This window comes from Pteropus vampyrus, unplaced genomic scaffold (genome assembly GCF_000151845.1).
Source record: "Pteropus vampyrus isolate Shadow unplaced genomic scaffold, Pvam_2.0 Scaffold47, whole genome shotgun sequence".
Classification (NCBI taxonomy): Eukaryota; Metazoa; Chordata; class Mammalia; order Chiroptera; family Pteropodidae; genus Pteropus; species Pteropus vampyrus.
In genome coordinates, this window is record NW_011888828.1 from 2,272,445 (window position 1) to 2,293,962 (window position 21,518).

The following is a 21,518-nucleotide window of genomic DNA, read 5'->3' on the forward strand; positions in this document are numbered from 1 at the left end:
AAATAAATAGAATGTAGATACTGAGAACTAGGTTTTTCACTGTTATAAACAAAAAAAGAAGAAATGCTAAAATAAAATCTATGGTGCCAGACTGGAATCAGTTAATCAGTTTAAACTCATGGTTTTTAGTGTGTGCGTGCGTGTGTGTATTATATACACACATATATGTATGGGTATGTACAGGTTTCCCAGCTTTGTTCATTGAGAGGGCCTAGAAGAAGTGATACCCAGCAATAATGCTCAGATCCTGGTCTCTAAACACCATTCTCCAATCAAAGGAACCACCACTTAAGGAGAAACAGCTGATTGTAAAGCTGAGGCAGAGAAATACAAGATGAGTCTGGAACATTTTCTTGTGTCAAAAAGGAAGGAAAATTTCAAAAAAAAAAAGGGGGGGAGCTTGTCAAAAGAACACAGGAGTCAACATAAAGGAGTCCCTAATAGCCAAGGCTGAAACAAATCGAGCAACAAAATAAATGATAGCACTGGATTTAAACCCATAAAATAAAGCAAATATTAATGAGCCCATACTGATATAAATAATCAAGTAAATGAGAGTAAAGAGACAATTCTGCTTCACAACAAAATCTCAATTACGAAACATAAAAAGAGGCAAAGAGCATCACCATCAGGCAAACATCACAGTAATAAATGTTGCAGCCAAGATCTACTGATGAACACTAAAATTAGAGGTTAAAGTTTGAGGACAAGTAGGATTTACATAATCTCCAAGCATCTCCCACAAAGTACTTATCTACTAGAAAGAGAAAGATAGTAAGTAAAGATAATCACAGCTCACAGTGAAGAAATGCAACAGAGCCAGCTTAACTAAGTGATAGTAATCACCAGTAGGAAGACATATGATGTCATAATCCCACTGATACACAACACTGAGAAGGACACATCAGAAGGAGGCAATCTTCTATACTGAGGAAAGAATGAAAGGAGGAAGGAACCATGGAGAGCGAAGAGTGGAATGGAAAACGGAAGAAAGTTAAGGCAGTTCATTTTTGCTGTTTTCTACTTTCTTGTGAAATAGGAGTTATCATCTGCTCCCCTGGATTAAACAGTACCACCACTTAGGAAAATGTATCATCATCATCCAGATCAAGAAAAGATCAAGTAATCCCTAGCAGACAGAGAAATACAGAATCAAATTTCTGAGAATTACAGAGATAAGTACTAAATTTGTGTTTCACTCATTCTTTAAAGGCTCTGACCTTTTTACATTTATTTTTTAAAAGTTTGTTGTTTTTAACTTTGATAACATACATGAGTAATGACAAGATTTAAAAAGTTAATGACTTGTTATTTGTGCTGTTTAAAATGTTTTCTGATCTTTGCATAAATTCACAGTTATCTTTAAAAAACTGTCTTCAAAACAGAATGATAAATTACTATTACAAACTACCACTAATGGTCAGGCCATTCAGGTGGGTTTATATAGGAGGCCAAAAACGCCTTAAGTCATCTCTGAGACTCTACCTTAAATCAGCCGGAGGTATTCCTTGACTGATGAGTGCAAGAACTAACGACCTATAAAGTGAATTACTAATTAGCACTTATAAAAAAATGCATAAGTAATAAATAATATCACCTGAAGTTTATAATTCATCCTACTGTTTGGAGCTGTTTTTATTTTATGATCAAAATCACATTCTCATTTCTACAAACTGAACAAACTAGATCTACCCAAAGGGAAACTATATAAGAACTTTAACCATAATTTAATGAAGGAGTATTCTATACCCCACAACTCTTAAATGCATTCAGGATCTTCCTAGGACCCAGGGAAAAGAAGGCAAGAGGTACTCGATTTGCCAGGATCTTGGAACATAAGAGAAACATATCGCTCCATGAGTACTAGAAAACAAATTGTATTTAGTCTCCATGATGCCAATGAGTTAAACACTCAGAAGTTTAATACTAAAAGATCTAGGTATGGGATTAACTTTGATGAACAGAAATCATGAGTTTTTCAAATTAAGGGACCCACATATCACAGAGGGTCTGAAATGGTATGCTCAAGGCACCTGAAGGCAGATATAAACAGGTCAGACATAAATAGGATAAACACAGTACATCATACTGGAATGACAATTTACACTCCCTTATTAAAATAAGCATGGTATTATGGAATCTAAAGCAAAATTAACTTAAATAAAATGATACACATATGTCTTCTAAGAAATAACTTGAATTTTTTGATGAAATATATGAATTTCCAAAGAAATATCTGAAGGGTTATTCTTTCTGGGTACTTCAGTAAAAAAGCTGGAGAAGCATCATAAATATGATATATGGGACCAAGGAGTTCTGACTGTCAAGGACAATGCCAACGCAGTAAATAAAGAAATCTTAAGGCAAAAGGTAGCAAAACTTGGGCTTGCTTTGAGCTGAACTTGCTTAGTTTCTTTAGACTGTTACATCATTGATATTAGATACTGGTTAGCAGGCTAAAGATTAAAGAAAGTGGCTCTATTTCTTTCATTCCATTGGAATATGTCTATCTTTTCTCACTCATGAATAAACAGGAAGAGACTGGTAAGATTTGTTTTAATTTTACAATTCAATATTAATTTTCAAGTTGAACTGACTTGTTTACGATAAAATATCTAGAGTTAAAACACACAGTGACTACATTAAGTAACTATATATGTTTAGATTTGAAAAATGATACCCAAAATACAGAAGTTTTCAGGTTTAGTTAAAACTTAAAATAATTTTGTTTTTTATGACGGTAGTTGTCTTTAAATAGGAAAGCCTTTCTCCCTGCTGTCCAATGCAAATGATATTGAACTGAAAATGGTTTGCAAAACAGTAAGTTCAAAGTACATTACATTTCGTTTCATAAGTAGAATAACCAAATAAAAAGAAATAAGATAATAAAGAATCATTTACATTATGCTTCTGTCTTTATGTCAACAACTGCCTGGTATCTGCAAAAGCTATTTTGCTAGACACCTATAAGTCCTTTTAAATAGTGATATATTGAGTTCAGGTTGCTCATTATGATAAACACATTAGTCTAGATAATTCAAAAGTAGAAAGCTTTAGCAAAACACACATAATTCTCAATTATATGTAGTAATAGGAAACAATTTAAAAATCAACCTAACAGATATTTACCTATTCCCATCCCCACCATCATTAACTGAAGAAATCTTTTTATTTTCCCCACCAGTTTGTGTTACAGAGAAACTAATGAGAAGTAAAATGATAAGACTCTAAAAACTAAATTACTCCCCAAAAGAAAACTAGCTGTAAATAAACTCTGAATTATTCGGTGTACTGTGGCCTCATTCTTCATAGATGGCTACCTAAATTTAAGGACATGAGCAGTGAAGCGAACCAAGAGAATTGGAGAGTTACTTTAATTCTGTTACTAAATTCCCAAAACTATCTAAAACAAACACTTCAATACTCACAGGTAATTTTTTTCAATAGAAAAAGCTTTATTCTTTAATCTATTCTTAGATTAAAGAATAAAGCTTAATATAAATAGATAGATATCGAAATATTTGTAGATATGTACATTCATGAGTTAGTTTATACTTCCTAGAAGCAACCACAGCAATAATAAGCACATATACCCAGATCTTGGTTTCTAATACTAATCTTCAATAAAAGGAACCAGCACTCCTTGGAGAACTGGCAGATTCTAGGACTGGGGCAGGAAATATACAAGATGAGCCTGGACCATCTTGTAGTGCCAGAAAGTAAGAAGGTGCTTAAAAAAAATAAAACAACAATAAAAAACTCACAAGGATGGGGATATGTCAAAGGAATATAGGAATCAACTGAAAGAGCTCCCAATGGTCAAAGATGAAACAATCTGACCAACAAAATAAGTAAAGTATTTTAACTCAAAGTGTAAAATAAATATCCATGAGTCGCTATTGATATATATATAAATGACTGAATAAATTAATAAGTGGCAGGCAAGAGGCAAATCTTCCTTGCAGAAGTCAAAATATTCTCCACTGTTAAGGAGGTGGAACATAACTTCTCACTCCTTAAGTGTGTGCCTCTCATAGTGACTTTCTTCTAAAATGTACAGTGTGAAAAAATAGGAGGGGAAAAAGATAACTTTACAATGCATACACCTGACAAACACTATCTCAAGCCATGAAGGTCAACATCAACAGTGGTAAGGCATACTGACAGTATTTACTTTTGATATGATGAGAATGGCACTTTACCTCTGTGGTCTTCCTCCCAAAAACACATTGTCCAGTTTCATCATGAGAAAACCATCTGACAAATCCCAATTGAGGGACAGTCTACAAAATACCTGACCAATAATCCTCAAAACTATAAATATGTCATCAAAAACAAGGCATATAGGAAACTAAGAGGACACATGACAACTAAATCCTGGATGGGATCCTAGAAATATAAACATCAGGAGAAAACTGAGGCAATCTGAACACATGTTAATTAATAATAATGTATGAATATCAATTCATGAATTGTGACAAATGTACCACACCAACATAATACGTTAATAATAGAGGGATATACAAGAATCTCTATGCTATCTCTGTAATAATTCTGCAAATCCAATATTGTTTTAAAATATGAGTTTATTAAAAAATAATCTAAGAATACTATGTTATATTTTATAATTATTATTTTCAATAATTAATAATATAAAATTATATCATTAAAATGTTTTCATGTACTTGGGAAAACAGTATAACTGGAAGTTTAACTACTATTATTTTAACTACTGTATTTATAAATATTAATATTAAAAATCCTATATTGCAAAAATCCATGAACTGAAATCTTTAATAACATCAACTTTGTAATTCAATCAATATTTAGGTGTGAGGCACTCAGCTAGGTCTTAGGGATTCAATAATGAGCCAAAAAAAAAAAAAAGATGTGGTCCTCATCTTCACAGCGTTTCGGAGGCAGTGGAAGAAAAAAATAATCCCACGATCGCAAATAAATGCAAATGGCAACTGTTGTGAATGTATGATGTTACTACCTACTCTGGGAGATTAAAAGTATTCTCTAAGGAAGCAAAACCTCAGTTCAGGTACGAAGGATGGCTAGGAGCTAACAAGTGCGGTAAAAGTAAAGAAAGAGTGGTCCAGACAAGGAGAAAAGCATATGCGAGGAAAGGCCTGTAATGGCAAGGAGCAAGACAAGTACAAAGGACCAAAAGAAGGTCAGCTTGGTGAAGAGGAGAATTAAGCAGAACATGGTAAAAGATGAGGCTAGAGGGCTAAGTTAAGCATTGTTAAGGAGTTTCATTTCCACCCTAGAAGCAATGGAAAGTAATAAAAAGATGGAGGAGGAAGTGGCAGGGAATGATAATCAGATGTGCATTTCAAAATAAGTCACTGTGCCTTCAAGATGGATAATGGGTTAGAGAGGGATGGATAATACAAGTGGGCAGACAAGAATGGAGGCTACTACAGAAATTTCAGGCAAGATGATGGTAACAAACTAAAACGGTAGCGGTGGAAATGGCAAGAAGTAGACAGATTCAAGAGATACTTAAAAAGTAAGATTAATAGAACTTGACAGACTGGATGTGTCAGGGACAGGAGTTATTAAGAATCACGCCTAGTTTTCTGAATTTTACAGCTGGAAAGATAATGAGGTCATTCATTGAAATAAGGAACAAAGAAAGAAGGCCAACATTTTGGGGGAGGTTGTGGGGAATAAGGGGTGAAATCAGTTTAGTTTTAGACATACTATATTTGAGATACCTTTAACATATTCAAGAGACAGTGCCAACTAGGAAAGCAAAATACACAGGTCTAGAGCTCCAAGGAAATAGAAAACACTCATGTTCTTAGAAAAGCTGACATCCTAGAAAGACAGCTAACTATAATCCCCAAATACCCAAGAAAAACATTAGACTTTGACCATCTGAATTTAGTTAAAACAAAAAGCGGAGAGAGGCCATGGCCATAATCTTTTCAGCTAAAACAAAAACTGGGCACTGTGGGGAGACAAAAATTTTTTAAATCTTGGTTCAATAGTATATAGTAATTATGTCACTAATCACATATTTTAAAGTTTAAGCAGGACTGGCCAATGTTGTTGGAAATGTTTTATAGCTGCACTGTCCAATGAAGTAACTACTAGACACATGTGGCTACTGAGTACTTGAAATGTGCCTGGTGTGACGACCAAGGAAATGATTTTTAAATCCTATTTTTAACTAATTTAAATAGCCACATGTGGCCAGTGGCTACAGTATTATTGCAGGTATAGAGCTTCCTCAGGTATTTCACCTAACCCCCAACAACTACCTTGTGAATTCACTGGGAGTGGGTGTGGGAACAGAGGGATTAGAGAAGTAGAAGTTACCAATCCATCTGCTTATTATATTATTTGAATTTATATTATTTGAATATATTGCTTGTATAATTTAAAATAATTTTAATTTTAAAAGTAATTAATATATCATACAGAAAAATTAGGAAATATGGAAAGAAAATAAAAATAATCTGTAAGCTTACCTTTAAGAAATAATCTACAATTAACATTAACCATATATAGCACCATTTAGTCGTACCTGTAGCAGCAATGACCCGTTACTCTCTTCGAATTTTAGCCCGTTTCTCTTCTACTCCACACCCATTCTCAAATACCCCGGAAATCCCAATAGACAGCCATCATTTCTAGAACTCTATCTCAAAACTGCTAAAAATAAACATTTAATAGTCTACTTGCCTATCTCCCTTTCACCACTGTCATCGTCACCCTCTTGCCACTAATGTCATACACTCTATGGAATCCAATCTCTACCTGCGATGTTGTTAAATCATTTAGTCGCTATGGTGAAAAGAGTACAAGCTTTGGAGTCAAGCAACTTTGGTTATGGGTCTTGTGGTTCTCCTGTTACTACTTGGGTGACCTTGAGCTAATTATTCCTGCTGGTTTCTATACCTGTTTCTTCAACTGCTAACAGAAAATAACAATTTCTAACACACAGGTAGCATTTATAAAGTGCCTAGCCAGAGGAGCACTCGATAAATGGACTTCTATGTGCCTAAAGCTGCCTCAGATGCTGAAGGAAGCATTCTGAAATATAACACATAGGGTCCTGGCCATCCTGGAGGTCACATGCCACTGGTTTAACACTTAAGGATTCTTTCCACCTAGGATTTGAATTCCCGACCCATCACTTATTAGGTATGTGACCTCATACAAAGCACTTTATCTAAAATCTCAATTTCTTCATTTCTAACATGGTGATGTTATCAGCTCTACCTACTTGACATGACTGGGGTAAAAATAAAATGAGAATATATGTGAAAGTGCTTTGCAAATTACTATATGCTAAATAAACAGAAGGTACTAAACAAAGAACAACATATTCCTCTTCTCTAGAGCAAAGCTTTCCAACTAGTGCACCAAGAATGGATTATAGATCTGCTGAAATATTAATGCCGCCACCCTACCCTCTCTCAGCCTTCAGGAAGCCAGGGAGGGCTTGGTAATAGTCCATCATACAAATACAACCACTTTCCGTGTGTGCCTTGATACAGAAAAGTTTGGAAAACTTGCTTTAAAACACTATCTCATGCTAGCAGTAACGAGTTGGCCAACTTACTCCCTCCTCTGGATGATTTAGGTCTCACCATCAACTCTGCTGGTCTTACGCTCTTGCTCCAAAGACAGTGTGTCTGTCAGTTACCCAAAGGATCAAAGGGGATCAAGCCTGAACATCAAAGAGCTGCTAGCTCAATGCTATCACAGATATACAAAAATGAAACACAATAAAACCCCTTTAGTGATAATATGGCAAAATATTGCCATATTTTTACAAAAGATTTGAGCAATTTCCAGCAACATCTGCCTATAACCATCCTAAGACAAAGGTTTAGAAGTGATGGGGGAGAGGGGAATGGAGGGAAGAAAGAGAAAAACATATGTATACTTTTATCTTGTAGAGAAAAGCTGAAAATCTGCAAGAGCTATTGAGTGGCTTCCATGACTGCCTAAAGTTAGTAGAGACCCAAGATAACGAGATCATTTCAGATTCTTTTGTTTTATATATTTTTTTATACATCTGAGAACTAATGCTTGTGTACATGTGACTTTTAGATTGCCATGGTTCCTAATTTATTATCTTCCATATTATGTGGAAGTACATATATTTTTTCATCTATAGTCATATTATCTTAAATTCTCTGTTGAATTTACTCCTTCTTCCATCCTGAATTTATTCCTTACTCCACCCCAAATTTATCATTCTGGAACGTATGCATACATCCAGATTCTCACAATGACGAGTATATTATTTAAAACCTTTATTTTCATATTTTCCACTCCTCGTATCTCATAACACACATACACACCCTACATACATACAGATTTATAACCATTCCCATAGGAAAATTCTATTAATAACGCTCCAAATTTCCTTCCTTTCCTACTTTTCAATATGACATTCAACGAGGTGTTCCATTGAAGATTAATAAAGGAAAACATCTTCTTAATGTCTGATTAAAAAGTCAGGTGAGATACCCCAACTCATGCCAAAAAAGATGTAAAGGAAATATGGTAGAAGCAGTCCAGAGGAGTAGCTAGGAGCTCAGAGTGGAGTCAGGCAACCTAGGTTCAATCCTGGCTCCACCAGTATAATTCTGAACAGGTTCCTTTAGCTTCAGTTAATCATTTAGTTTCTTCATCTGTAAAAATGGGGATTTCAGCTACCTTAAGGTTGCTGAGATGATTAAATGAAGTAATCGTGTACAGCACTTAGCATAATACCTGGTACACAGTAAGCAATAGAATGTTAATTGTTGTTATGGTGTTAGATATAATCTATCTTCTGACTTTGTCATTACATTAGAAGGAAACCAATTTAGCATAATCTACACCTTATAACGTTATGCTTTGTGATCCTCCAAGTAAGGATGCTAGACAGAAGAAACTGGTTATTCTCTATGGATTCTGATGAGCTGTATAGGTCTCTTCGAATTCTAACATTTTATGAAACAAGTGTCAAACATTTAGAATTTCAATCCTTGATGAACAAACACTTCACAACCAAATCAGTAAATTCAAATATGCACTCTAAATCTATATAAAGTTTGGAAGGTTACTAACTTATTCACAAGAGAGAACAATTATTAATATACCTAATATAGAATGGAGAGAAAGGGGATTTCAAGATAAGAAGCAATATAAAGCTTATGGACCACACTACTGAAACATCTTATTTGCCCTTTCTAGCAAAGCAAAAGCCCAGAGTAGATGCCTCAAGTGAAAAACAAGAAAATGAAAGCAAAGTACAACCAGAATTTAAATATTTTATACTGAACTATACCTAGCAGGTTGGTGATATTTAATATGTATTTAAAAAGTAATAAACATAGTAAATTATAAATCCTGGATCTTCACGGCATTGGCCACAAACAGCTATCTCTAAAAAGAAACCACAAAACCACAAATCAGGAACTAAAGCAGGCACTCATTTCCTTCTCTAGGTGTAGGAAGGAACTTAGAAACACCAACATTTTGAAGTAGTTGGAAAGATTTCAGTATAAAGCTAGAATCTCTGCATTCTACTCTACCCAAACAAGCTATTTATAATTTGAAAAAAGTTTTCATCTACTTCAATAAGACACTAAGATGTGGTTTTTTATATATATATATGTATTATATATCTCCTTTGAGGTTGATAAAAAGAATGGACTTCCCCCGACCCCCCAAAACTTTGCACATAATTTTAGGGTTGGGGATAAGTCACAGATCCCATAAACGATGGACCCCAAGACATAACCCAGAATTAAGATAATTTAACAATTTAAATTAACCCCCCAAAACTTTGCACATAATTTTAGGGTTGGGGATAAGTCACAGATCCCATAAACGATGGACCCCAAGACATAACCCAGAATTAAGATAATATAACAATTTAAAAGAGAAACTGAGGCATAGATTTTAATCTAGAAAATAAAACAAGATTAGAAATGTCTTCTATTTTCTCAGATAATGAGTGTTAGACATGGAGGTTGGACGAGGCTGTTAGTCATGTTGAGCAAGGAAAACAAACAGGAAAAACGGAAAAGTGGAATTAAAACAGTACTAGCATATAGTGTGTTGTAATCACTCTCAGATAGCAGCAATGAAATGGCCAATTCCTGCAGCCTTAACACAGGACTGGTTCAAGGGAACCAATTCTGGTGCATAGTTCCATGCCAATGAACTTAATTAAACGGCAAACGTGAACACACCCTTGCATGTGAAAGCACAAATTTGTGGAAAGTCTTGCAAATCTTCCATTTTTCTTGATCAAATAAGAGCCAAGTTAGAGAAATAATATACTTTAGGAGAAAACTAAGGGAGGGAAACAGAAATCCTAAAAGGTGATGGCTAAAGAATTTGCAGGAAGTGAAAACTACAAACGTTTTTAGATCAAAGGGCTCAAGAGGGAGAAAACAAAACACAGGAAGTAATAATAAAATAAAAGGAAAAAGCATCCAGGAACTGTTCTTAAAACAAACAAACAAACAAAAACCCTCTTTCCTTTTCCTAGACACGTAAACAGTAGTAACTTGGCAAAGAGGAACCTACGAGAAGACGACAGCACAACTTCCTTCCCAAACTCCAGCACTCCTTGGACGTCCCCACAAGCACACTCAGGCTTGGGACATTTCATAAGCAAGACTCCTCCCTGCACCACTGCCCGATGAATCTCTCGGAGGGACTATCACTATCTCTCACTATCTCTCTTCCTCTCACTGCGGGAAAGAGGAAATGAAGGATGCAGGGAAAGGAGAGCAATAAAGGCTGGACACAAAACCTGAAGGTCCGAGACAGTCGAAAAGGACTTGGATCCTGTAACTCCTTTTCCCACCCAATGCAGGAAAAGAAGGGTACCGCCCTGAAAAGGGGACATACTCAGGGGGATAGGAAAAACGAAGGGACAGAAACCAAAGGCCGAATACTTGGGCAGATGTGCCACAGACCAAGGATAAAAGTGCCATGTGAAAGTACGGAATCCCAAAGGAACGTGTCCACTACCGCCAACCACCTCAGATTAGTCTCTCCCGGCCTCTTCCCAGGTGGGCCAGCTCCGCTCTCACCTGTCGCCTGGGAAGCCGGCAGCTCTCACGTCGAGGATTATCCTTGCCGCAGCTCTGGAATCGTCTCAAAGCTAAGAAATAAGCGGAAACGCGACCTGGGACTTTTCCTTCTTCCCCTCCCCCACGGACCTCGGCTCCTCGGGGGCGGGAATCAACTGCAGCTGTCACAGCCTCACAATGACCAACCGCCGAGGGCACAGACCGGCGGCCTCCCAAGCCGGCCTACGACACCAACACAGAAAGCAGCGGAGACGGAAGTGAGGAGACCGGAAGTAGCGCTGTCTGTGGCCCTGGATGGCCTCTCTCTCTCTCAATCGCGCCCGGCCCAGCCACGTCTCTATGGTGCCAGCGCACCTCCCACGAGGCCTCCCCACCCATCTCCGGGAGGCCGGCCCCTCCCCTCCGCTGCGGCCCTAGCAACCACATCCGGGGCTCCGCCGGTGCCGTTGCCCGGGTAATTTACTGACAGCCGCGGAATCACAGAGGGGTGTGTGCGAGGTTTCCGACACACCCGCCAGAGCTGGGAGCTTGCGGAAGGGCGCGCGGGCCTGATCTTGAGTGGTCGGAGGTCTCCAGGAGTCCCCAGCATCCCTTCTTTCTCATTCACTCACCCCAGCCTCACGCGTTAGGCGTCCCCCCGACAGACGGTGAGCCGGTGGCGGGTGGGTGGAGGTGGACGTAGCTCACCGCCACGCATGTCACCGGAGAGCCAAAGCTTTCTCAGCTGCGGGAGAGCACGGAGGTTATTCCAGCCCCTCGCGGGATGGGAGGGTGGAGGGAATGCGCAGCTAAGGGAGCAAACGGGATGCGGGCGCCTTGTCCTTGCTCCCTCAGTGCCTGGAGAGCCCCCTTCCGCCTACGTCACTCGCGCCCACCCCCTTCAGGAAGACCAGACCCCCACGCCCAGCATCCCTGCATTCTTGTTACTTGCTCTGTCTTTGTGATCACTTTCTGCTCTGCTCGCCCACTGACAGTGGATCCCCGATACTTTTCTTTCGTGCTCCTCTTTCTTTATCCAGACAACTGATTTCTGCTTTCTTTGCTCGCCCCGTTATTAAGTAGATCGCTGCCCTGTCTACAGAAACCGCTGAACAATTTCTTCTCTCAGAGTCCTTTGAAGTTTCCTAAGTTGGGACCCAAACCTGTCCTTCGGGTACTCTCCCTAGCCCCAGCACTGAATGGAGAGAATGTATGGCTCAGCAGTGGTGCTAGACATACCTGAAGCTCATTTACATACGGTACAGACAGTTAATCCATCCACACACGTTTCACTTCAAAGTTCTGGACTGCTTTTCTTTTGACAGCCGTGGATGCTCATTTTTACCGCCATTTCACGTACAGAAATATGAAGGGTGACTGAACTCCGTGGAATTTACCCTCTTTTAGACCGTACTTCTCACTTGCCTTTACTTGTCACATTAGTTGACATTTTTAATACATAAGTGCCCAAAGGCAGAACTCTGCCTCTACAAATTTCTAGGGAGTTTCAGCCCAGTGAACAGTATATCCCTGTATATATATCTTCCCCATACACGTAAATAGTAAATATCTATGACACCACGAATGTTAAAAAAGTGAAATAACAATATATTTATTGTCTGAGATCTCCAGGAAATCTCCTCTGACAAAAACAGTACTGAAATCCCCAGACATAAATTTGTGTATAAAGGGCCCTTAATGGCTCTATCCTTAAAAGAAAAGAGCATACGCATATGCCAATTCACTCAGACTGTTCAGTTCTATAGCTTACTGTGGACTTTTCTGTTCAAAGCCATCCTGTTAGTCTTCTCAATTATAAGAAAACGATCCCAATTAACGTAATTACTGCTCTTATTGTATAGGAACAGAATGGAATTTAGTAACTAAGTACAAGTGTTATTCTTAGAATTTCAAAAAGGTGGCTAGGAGGAGGTGCTTGGCAGTGCTCAGTGGTGCTTGAATGTGTACCTAACTGAGCTGGCTGGTGCCTTAAGGATTCCTGCTAGCTGTCTTGAGTTTGGAAATGCGTAGCTGCACTACAGTTAGTCTAACTATTAGTCTGTTAGATTCAAGTGTTTTTTATATTAGGAAGTGGACACTTACTTTAATTATTTGTCCTTAGCTGAATGGTTTCCTTAGAAGCAGCTGATGATTCTGATAGAGATTCTGATGGACTTGGAACCACTTGGAACTAATACTAACTTCGGCTTGGTGAAGGTGCTAGTAATCTTTTTAGGTACTTTTTAGTCGTGTGATTCTGGTACTGTACATGGTCAGTCTTCACACACAGTGTTATGCTGTGCAAGGCTGTGCACAGGATTAATCTCCCCGTGATTTCTGCTGCCCCAAGGGAAATTAGAATGTAAATTGGCTAGAAGAAAACACTGGAAATGACTTCGATTGGTGGTGGAAAACAGTGAAATTCTATGCACTTAGGGAAAAGCGAAGCAGTAACAGGTATTCTTTGGATTTGGAGAACATTTTTCATATTAACTAAAAGATCTTATTTTAAACCTAACCCTGCTTAGATGAAGACTTTTTTATCTTCTCTCCCTGCGTCCCTCCCTCTCTTTTCCCTCTTCCTCTCCCTCCATCCCTCCTTTTTCTTTTTCTTTCCTTCCTTCCTTCTTTCCTTTCTTCCTTCTCTAGAACTTGGGGAATTCTGTGGCCCATTCTTTTTAGGAAGAATAGACAATAACTACTTTTCTCTCAGTTGGCAATTATGTTTGGAGAGGTAAGAAAAAAGGACTAGCCGCTTATCATATGTGCTTATGACAAGGAGATTTTCTACTCGTTTACCTTTGCATTATTATTGGCTATTATTCAGCTTTCAAAAAAATCAGGTACCATTTATTCATTTGGCTTGTAGGGAACTTTGGTAGCCTGTCTTTCATTTATAGAGCAGGAAGGAACAGAGGCAACAGGTTAAAGGACATTGTTAATACTCCTTTCTGAATGAAGTAAATATGCTTGCGCCCTTTTCTCTTTGCCTTAGCTGTGGAATACTGTATACTTCTTATCTATATTATTTCCTCAAGAGAAAGAGGAAGCTGCTACCTTCAGAGCTTTTCTAGGGGAGTTCTGGTAATATCGCAATAATTTCATCACTCTTTATCAACAGCTCCCTTTTCATGGAGAGAGATTTAGTTACTGATTGCACAGTGTAATTCTCTGGAAACAAATTCTTGATTAGAAGATACTGATTAATGGGTCACTCAAAGAAGCCCATGAATAGTAGAATGAGTAAAACATAAGAGTAGAAATTGTTTCAACTACAAAGAGAAAAAACTGAACTTATTCATAATTTCATTACTTAGAGTTAACATTCAACATTTTGGTTAATGTCTTTTTTCTATGCATATATATTTTTTCTTCGTTCATTTAACAAATTGTTATTGAGAACCTTCTGTCTGCTGAGCACTAAGCACTGCAGGAAGAGCCATGAGCCTCTGGCCTCATGCAACTTTCAGTACATGTTGTATTTGTTGGCATACAATTTTGTATTTTGCTTTTTTCACTTAATATATTATGGAATTTTTCTCATCATTAAATAGTCTCCTTTTGTGACTCAGTAGTATTTTAGCATACAGATTTTCTTTAATTTATTTACCTAATACATTTGGTTACACATTTAAGTTATTTCCAGTTTTGTCTATAATTACGAAACGATAATATGAGGAATAGTCTAGTGTGGTAGAATTCCAAAATGACTTCCAATGACCCTCACCTTATATAATTCCCTCCCCTGTGAACATGACAGGATGTCATTCCCATGTTTATGTTATATTATGTGCAAAAAAGATTTCGCAGACGTAATTAAGGTTAGTAATCAGTTGACTTTGAGTTAAAAGAGATCATCTGAGTGAGCCTGAAATCAGCCTTTTAAGAACTGAGAGTTTTTTCCTGTTGGTGGCAGCAGAGGAAGTCAGAGAGATTGGAAATGTGAGAGAGGAAGGTTCTCTATTGCTGAAATGAAGAGAGCCACGGGCAAGCACCTGATGTAGGCCTCCAGGAGCTGAGAGCATCTCTGCTGACAGCCAGCAAAAAAGCAGGAACCTCAGTCCTTCATCCCAAGGAGCTAAATTCTGTAAATAACCTGAATGAGCTCAGACGCTGATTCTTCCCCAGAGCCTTTAGATAAGAGTCCCGCTTGACTGACATCTTGATTTCTGCCTTGTGAGACCCTAAGCAGAGGACCCAGTTGAACCCACTTGAACTTCTTTTTTTAAAATAATTTTTTATTTTTCAATTCTAGTTGACATACAATAGTGTATTAGTTTCAGGTGTATAACATAGTGATTAGACATTTGTATAACTTATAAAGTGATCACCCCAAGAAATCTAGTACCCATCTGACACCATACATAGTCATTATGATATTATTGACTATATTTTTTATGCTATACTTTATATCTGCATGACTATTTTGTAACTGCTAATTTGTGGTTATTAATCCCTTCCCCTTTTTCACCTACCCCTCCAAATGCCCCCACCCCCCATCTGGCAACCATCAAAATGTGCTCTGTATCAATGAGTTTGTTTCTATTTTGTTTGTTCATTTCTTTTGTTCTTAAATTACACATACCACCTGCACTTCTGACCTACAGAACTGTGGGATAATAAATGGCTGTTGTTTTAAGCCACTAAACGTGTGGTAATTTGTTCGGCAGCAATAGAAAACAAATACATTTGTAAGCTAGATTTTTATATTTATAATTATTCTTTTGGGATAATACCCTACATATGGCATTGCTGGATAAAAGTTATGTACATGTTTAAGGTTTTTGTATCATAGTGCTAATTTGCCCTCTGTAAGCTTTGTACCAATTTATGTGCCTCCTGGTAACCTATGTTACTGCTTTCTGGCAAACACTAGATATTACCATTCTGATAGGCAAACACTAGATATTACCATTCTGATAGGCAAACACTAGATATTACTATTTTGATAGGCAAAAACAAAAAACAAAAAGGTATCTCTTGTTTTGAAAAGAGATTTACATTTATTTTAGTACCAGTAGAGTTGACCATTGTTTTCTTTATTTGGGGTTCAGTTGGTCAGTCTTTTTTAGAGAACGCCTGTTTTTATTCTCTTCACATAGAGGAAATAGTCCCTAACATGTAGTACAGAATTTCTCTGCTGTAATATTTTCAAGGGGTAGAATGATTTATGAGCTTAATTGAGAGAATGCGTACTTCTGAGAAATATTAGCTGTGCCATGCCTTCATATATGTATGTATGTATATGCCAGACCTTACACAAAGGGAAAATGAAAGTGTCAGCTTCGTTGATTTAAGCAGTAAGTGCTTTTTCTTCTCTAGAAAAAAAAGTCTAGATTGCCTGATTTGTCATAAGAAATGTGGTCATTTCAGGAATAAAGATATATCTTATCATGGAAAATTATAGCTTTGTCAACCATTTTGGAAGGAAACATATACCATTAACTATCAGAAAAAACATAATATCTTCCCAAATAAACATATGACTATTTTTAATTTGATTAAGAAAACCAGTAGTTTCTGATTATGTATATTATATTGCTTTATTTGGGATGAGGTAAGGGAAATTCAAGTTACTTTTTCTATAATCCTTGTTATTTGAGATGGTAGAGTTTCTGACAAATGAAATAAGGCAGAAGAGAAAAAGGAAGAAAAGAAGACAGGGAAGAACAAAAGAAAGGAGAGAGAGAAAAGTTGGGAGATTGAAGAGTAGTTTTGCTTGGTTTAGTCTTTTCTTTAAAATTGGTTCTTGATACCTTAATTTCTGAAGGTTGGTATCTTCCTAGTAAGAACAAGATATTTTAAATTTTTTATTTTGAAATAATTGTAGATTTTTAGGAAATTACAGAAAAATGTACAGGAGTTTCCATATATGAGCAAGTTGGTTTTTTTGTTTTTTGGGTTTTTTTTTAGTCGAATGGTCAAATATTACTTATGTAGAAAGGTCAGCCCTCCATAGGTTACTATTTGTGTTCACAGAATTCCTAATGGCCTATTCTGCTATGGAGGCCTGATATTGCCCCCCCCCTTTTTTTTTTTTTTGGATCTGCATTAGAAATGCTGACTTGGCTGGGGCTGTGGCCATAGAATGTGTAACTGTTATTACAGGAGGCCACACCAGCGTGGTTCGAGGAAAGGAATGGTAGACTTGACATTAGAAAGTCTGGATTCCAGACTGCACCTAACCACATTATAGCTGTATGAGCTCTGAAATTGGTTTTACCTTCCTCCTGAGTTGTTTGGAATATCCCAAGTAAAGCGGTTCAGAAACTAAAGCCTCGGCTATCATAATTATTATTAAGGCATTTTTTTTTTTAAATAACAACAACGAACTACTTTATTGGTTGAAATTCCTATGATAAAAATTACTTTTTGATTTGCGCAACAAAGGCAGAAGAATTTTGATAAAGTTTTTTACAAAAAATTTTGTGCAAAAAATTGCATATGTCAAATTGGAGCCTGGGAGGACAGAGAGAAAAACTAGAGGGATGGATGCCTACACTATTTCACACAGCAATAATGCCCCCCTCCCCATCAGATTAGCTTATTACCTTGGCCTGTGGTAGGCCTAAAGCCTATAGATTCTGATAGAGAAGATGTTGCTACCTGAGAAGGTAGGGGACGAGCCCATCTGAGTCCTGTGACTATTCTCACAGTACTGTTTGGTTTAAGAAGCTCTGCTCTCAGTATATATTGCAAAATATATGAATTTTATACATTGACACAGCCAAAGGGACATTAGAGGGAAGATAATGCTGATAAGATGAGATCACCACCAAACATTTATTGAACACCTTTTAAGGTGCTAAATACTCTGCTGAGTGCTTTACCCTTTCTCATTGAATCCCATTAAATGTGAAATAACCCTATGAGGTAGGTGCTATAGTTAACCCCTATTTTACAAATAAGGAAGCTGAGATCAAATGGTTAAGGAAACTACCCAGGATCATATAAGTACTAAGTGTCAGAGTCACTTGTCAATTCAGGTGTGTCTGGCACCAAAGTCCATGTCGTTATATTATAAGCCCTTTGATTTCAAGGTAAGTGGAGGTCCTGAGAGGTTAAGACCCATGGTTACTCTCTTTACTTTTAGTCTAGGTATTTTTCTTCATTAAAGCCTCTCAATAATTTGTTTTTTCCTATGCATTTTGTCAAGTATTTCTGGTCGGTTGTAATGTGATTGATACAAATGTTACTAGGTTTTTAAGCTTTTAAATAGAATAAGATTTAAAATTTTAAACTATGTAATGAAATCATTTGATTTGACTTTTAGTGAAGCATCTTCTACCAGACTTCTATAAAGGGGACGCTGTCTCCCATGTGCTATTAAAAGTTGAGCCTTGTGACTACTGTCTGACTATGTTTTTCTTTTAGAGAAGTCGGAGGGGGCAGTCTGTGACTTCATGTAAAAAATAGCCACCAAAGATCTAACCAGCATCATTTTTAGTTCTTTAATTTTGGTAAGCCCACATTTCAAACAGATTAAATTTGTCTGGTTTATTTCAGAAGTATATATTAGAAAGTATTCAAAGGCAAGTGAGAATTCAAATGCACAGAGCAGAGGTAGAGAGCTTTTTATGGAGGCCCATTAGAAGGTAAGCATTTCTCCTGCTTTGCTTATTGTATTTTCAGAAACACGTTTCCATTTTTTTATTATTAAAAGCATAACTATTTAGTATATTCTTTTTGAGATTTAATTGACATATCACTACTAAAAATGCTTGTTGTTTTTTTGTTGTTTATTTGTTTGTTTACATTTTCAAGAGACAGAAGATATACTGTCAAACACTAGAAGGATTCTACCATTTTCTTCTCTGCCCTGAAGAGACTTGGGGATTAATGGGTAACATTTTGCATGAAAATTTTTGAATGCTTTTTCTTCTTATCTCTGAGGCCCTCTGTGGAGAATTAATAGGAGTTTGAATCTGCAAATGGATAAAATGGATCGTCTTAAAGGATTGAAGTTCCAAAAATATATCAGCAGGACTGGACAGGTTTGCATAATGAGATTTCTATTTTAGCTTGACTTCTGGAACTCTGAATAAACTATAAACTGAGCTGCACAGGGTCCTGAGAAGGAAGTTTCTCTTCTAAACTATTCTAGCTGCATATAACACTTTTCTTATTTAGATTCTTTGGGAAAATATATTTAGTCATCAATTTCCTAAGGCATAAGACTATTAAACACATACCAACTTTTAATATATGAAGTGGATAGAAAGCAGCAATTTGTGTCATACTGGAAAAGAAATTTAATTAAGAAACAGATACCAGGAAGAGGAGAAATCTCTTTATAAGCATTGGTTGAAATGGCAGAAGCTTCTGTGGATGCCTCAACTCTGCCTGTAACAGTGAAAAAAAAGAAAAGTCTATCCATTGAAGAAAAGATCGACATCATAAATGCAGTAGAAAGTGGCAAGAAAAAAGCAGAGATTGCAGCTGAATATGGAATAAAGAAAAATTCATTGTCTTCTATTATGAAGAATAAAGACAAAGTTCTAGAAGCCTTTGAATCTCTGAGATTTGATCCAAAGAGAAAAAGACTGAGAACTGCTTTTTACACAGATCTGGAAGAGGCATTAATGAGGTGGTATCGAATTGCTCAGTGTCTAAATGTACCAGTTAATGGTCCAATGCTGCGTCTAAAAGCTAATGATTTTGCCCAGAAACTGGGACATAATGATTTTAAGTGCAGTAATGGTTGGCTGGATCGCTTTAAATCCAGGTATGGTTTAGTATTTAGAGCTCAACCTGTAGAAACAACAGGTGTATCAGTAGACCCTTCAACTGTCTGGCACCAAAACATACTTCCTTATTATTTAAATGATTATCATCCTAAAAATGTTTTTAATATAAAAGAGACTGGGCTGCTTTATCGAATGTTACCTACGAATACATTTGCATTTAAAGGAGAAACATGCTCAATTGGAAAGTTATGCAAAGACAGAATAACTCTGGTGGTTGGGGCAAACATGGATGGCTCAGAGAAACTTCCTTTGCTTGTCATTGGAAAAAACAGAAATCCACATTGTTTCAAAGGCATAAAATCTTTGCCTGTGTATTATGAAGCTAACAGAATGGCATGGATGACCTCAGATATATTTGAACAATGGATGCAGAAGCTTGATGAGAAATTTCAAGCCCAGCAACGAAGAGTGGTGATTTTTGTTGATTCTTTTCCTGCACATCCAGAGGTTAAGAACCTAAAGTCTATTGAGTTAGCATTTTTCCCATCATGTTTATCTTCCAAATTTATAGCTATGAAACAAGGTGTTATTAAAAGCCTTAAAATCAAATATCGACATTGTCTTATCAAGAAATTTTTAAGTTCTGTTGAAGGCAGCAAAGAATTTACGTTTTCCCTACTAGATGCAGTTGATACATTGCATCTCTGTTGGAGGGCTGTAACCCCAGAGACTATTGTTAAAAGCTATGAAGATGCAGGATTTAAATCTCAACAGGGAGAAAGTGACAAGACAAATGCAGAGATAGACACTGGTCTGGATTTGGTTGCCCATGCCCAAGCAGCAGGAGTGGAATTTCCTGAAGGTTTGTCCATCGAAGAGTATGCTGCCCTGGATGATGATTTGGAGACATGTGAAGCGGCACCGGATGGTGATACGGTATGCACCAAAGAAAGGAAATCAGATGAAACTGGATTCTGTACTTCTGATGAAGAGGATGATAGTGGATCTCTGGGAACTGAACTCTCTTTACCATCAAAAACTGAGGCAATAACTGCTTTAGATACTCTTAAAAATTTTCTTAGAAGTCAAGATATGAATGATGGGCTTCATAATTCTTTAGCAGACCTTGAAATTTTTGTTAACTCATTATCATCTAAGTAATTGTTTATTGTACAACATCTGAGGAGTAATAGCTTTTCCTGATGTATTTTACTATATGACATATGTAAAGGGAAAATACCACTTAAATGTAAAAAATGAAAAACTACTAATCTTTGGTTAAATTGCAAATGTCTTTAGTCTGAACAGCAAAGTTCCCTATGTAGATTAAGCAATGATTAAGTAAGCAAAAAATTTGAATTTCAGTTTAGCAAGGTTTTGGAACTTAGAAATGTATTTCAGAGGCCTTGTGTTTGAAACATATGGTATATATGTCAAAAATAAAAAACTCTCCAGCTATCTGATTCATACGGGTTGAATTGGTGACTGCTCTTTTCTTTGTTTTGTTTTTTTTAATGTTTAGATTATGTTCCAGAATATTTTAACTACCTCATCTAAGAAAAAAATATCTATTATTGCTTATTTATTTTTATAAATACATATATTCCATATATTCTAAGTAGGCTCTTAAGTATCAAGTATTAATTTTAAATTACTTAATTTTCTTATAACTGGGTTATCTTCCTAATAAGAAATTATGAAAAACTACTGAAAATAAAATCTCACCCAATTATATACCAACGTGATTAAAAATTTGTCTTAACTATTTTCAAGTTATTTCTATAAA

The 21,518-nt window shown here is 36.8% G+C and overlaps 2 protein-coding genes across 9 annotated transcripts in view; one reads left to right on the top strand and one right to left on the bottom strand.

The window, feature by feature from the left end:
- The window catches only part of ARFIP1 (ADP ribosylation factor interacting protein 1), an 84,589-nt gene extending 73,293 nt beyond the window's left edge, over nt 1–11,296 (bottom strand). For 4 of the 5 annotated variants that reach the window (XM_011359375.2, XM_011359370.2, XM_011359374.2 and 1 more), the window contains exon 1: nt 11,067–11,296. The gene's annotated coding sequence lies outside the window, so the exon portion shown is untranslated. The remainder of the gene's footprint in view (nt 1–11,066) is intronic. The other variant, XM_023530189.1, reaches the window with a different exon arrangement.
- Nucleotides 11,297–11,443: 147 nt separating this feature from the next.
- Nucleotides 11,444–21,201, top strand: TIGD4 (tigger transposable element derived 4). 4 transcript variants are annotated; one of them, XM_023530184.1, is made up of 3 exons: nt 11,444–11,713; nt 18,552–18,640; nt 18,812–21,201. In XM_023530184.1, exon 3 carries the CDS (start codon nt 19,355–19,357, stop codon nt 20,891–20,893), a length of 1,539 nt encoding a protein of 512 aa, XP_023385952.1. In that variant the 5' UTR covers nt 11,444–11,713; nt 18,552–18,640; nt 18,812–19,354; the 3' UTR covers nt 20,894–21,201. The 4 variants fall into 4 exon arrangements, with proteins under 4 accessions (XP_023385952.1, XP_011357679.1, XP_023385953.1 ...); XM_011359377.2 differs by lacking the exon at nt 18,552–18,640 and having other exon boundaries at nt 18,810–21,201; XM_023530185.1 differs by lacking the exon at nt 18,552–18,640 and having other exon boundaries at nt 18,816–21,201.
- The last annotated feature ends 317 nt before the right edge of the window (nt 21,202–21,518 follow it).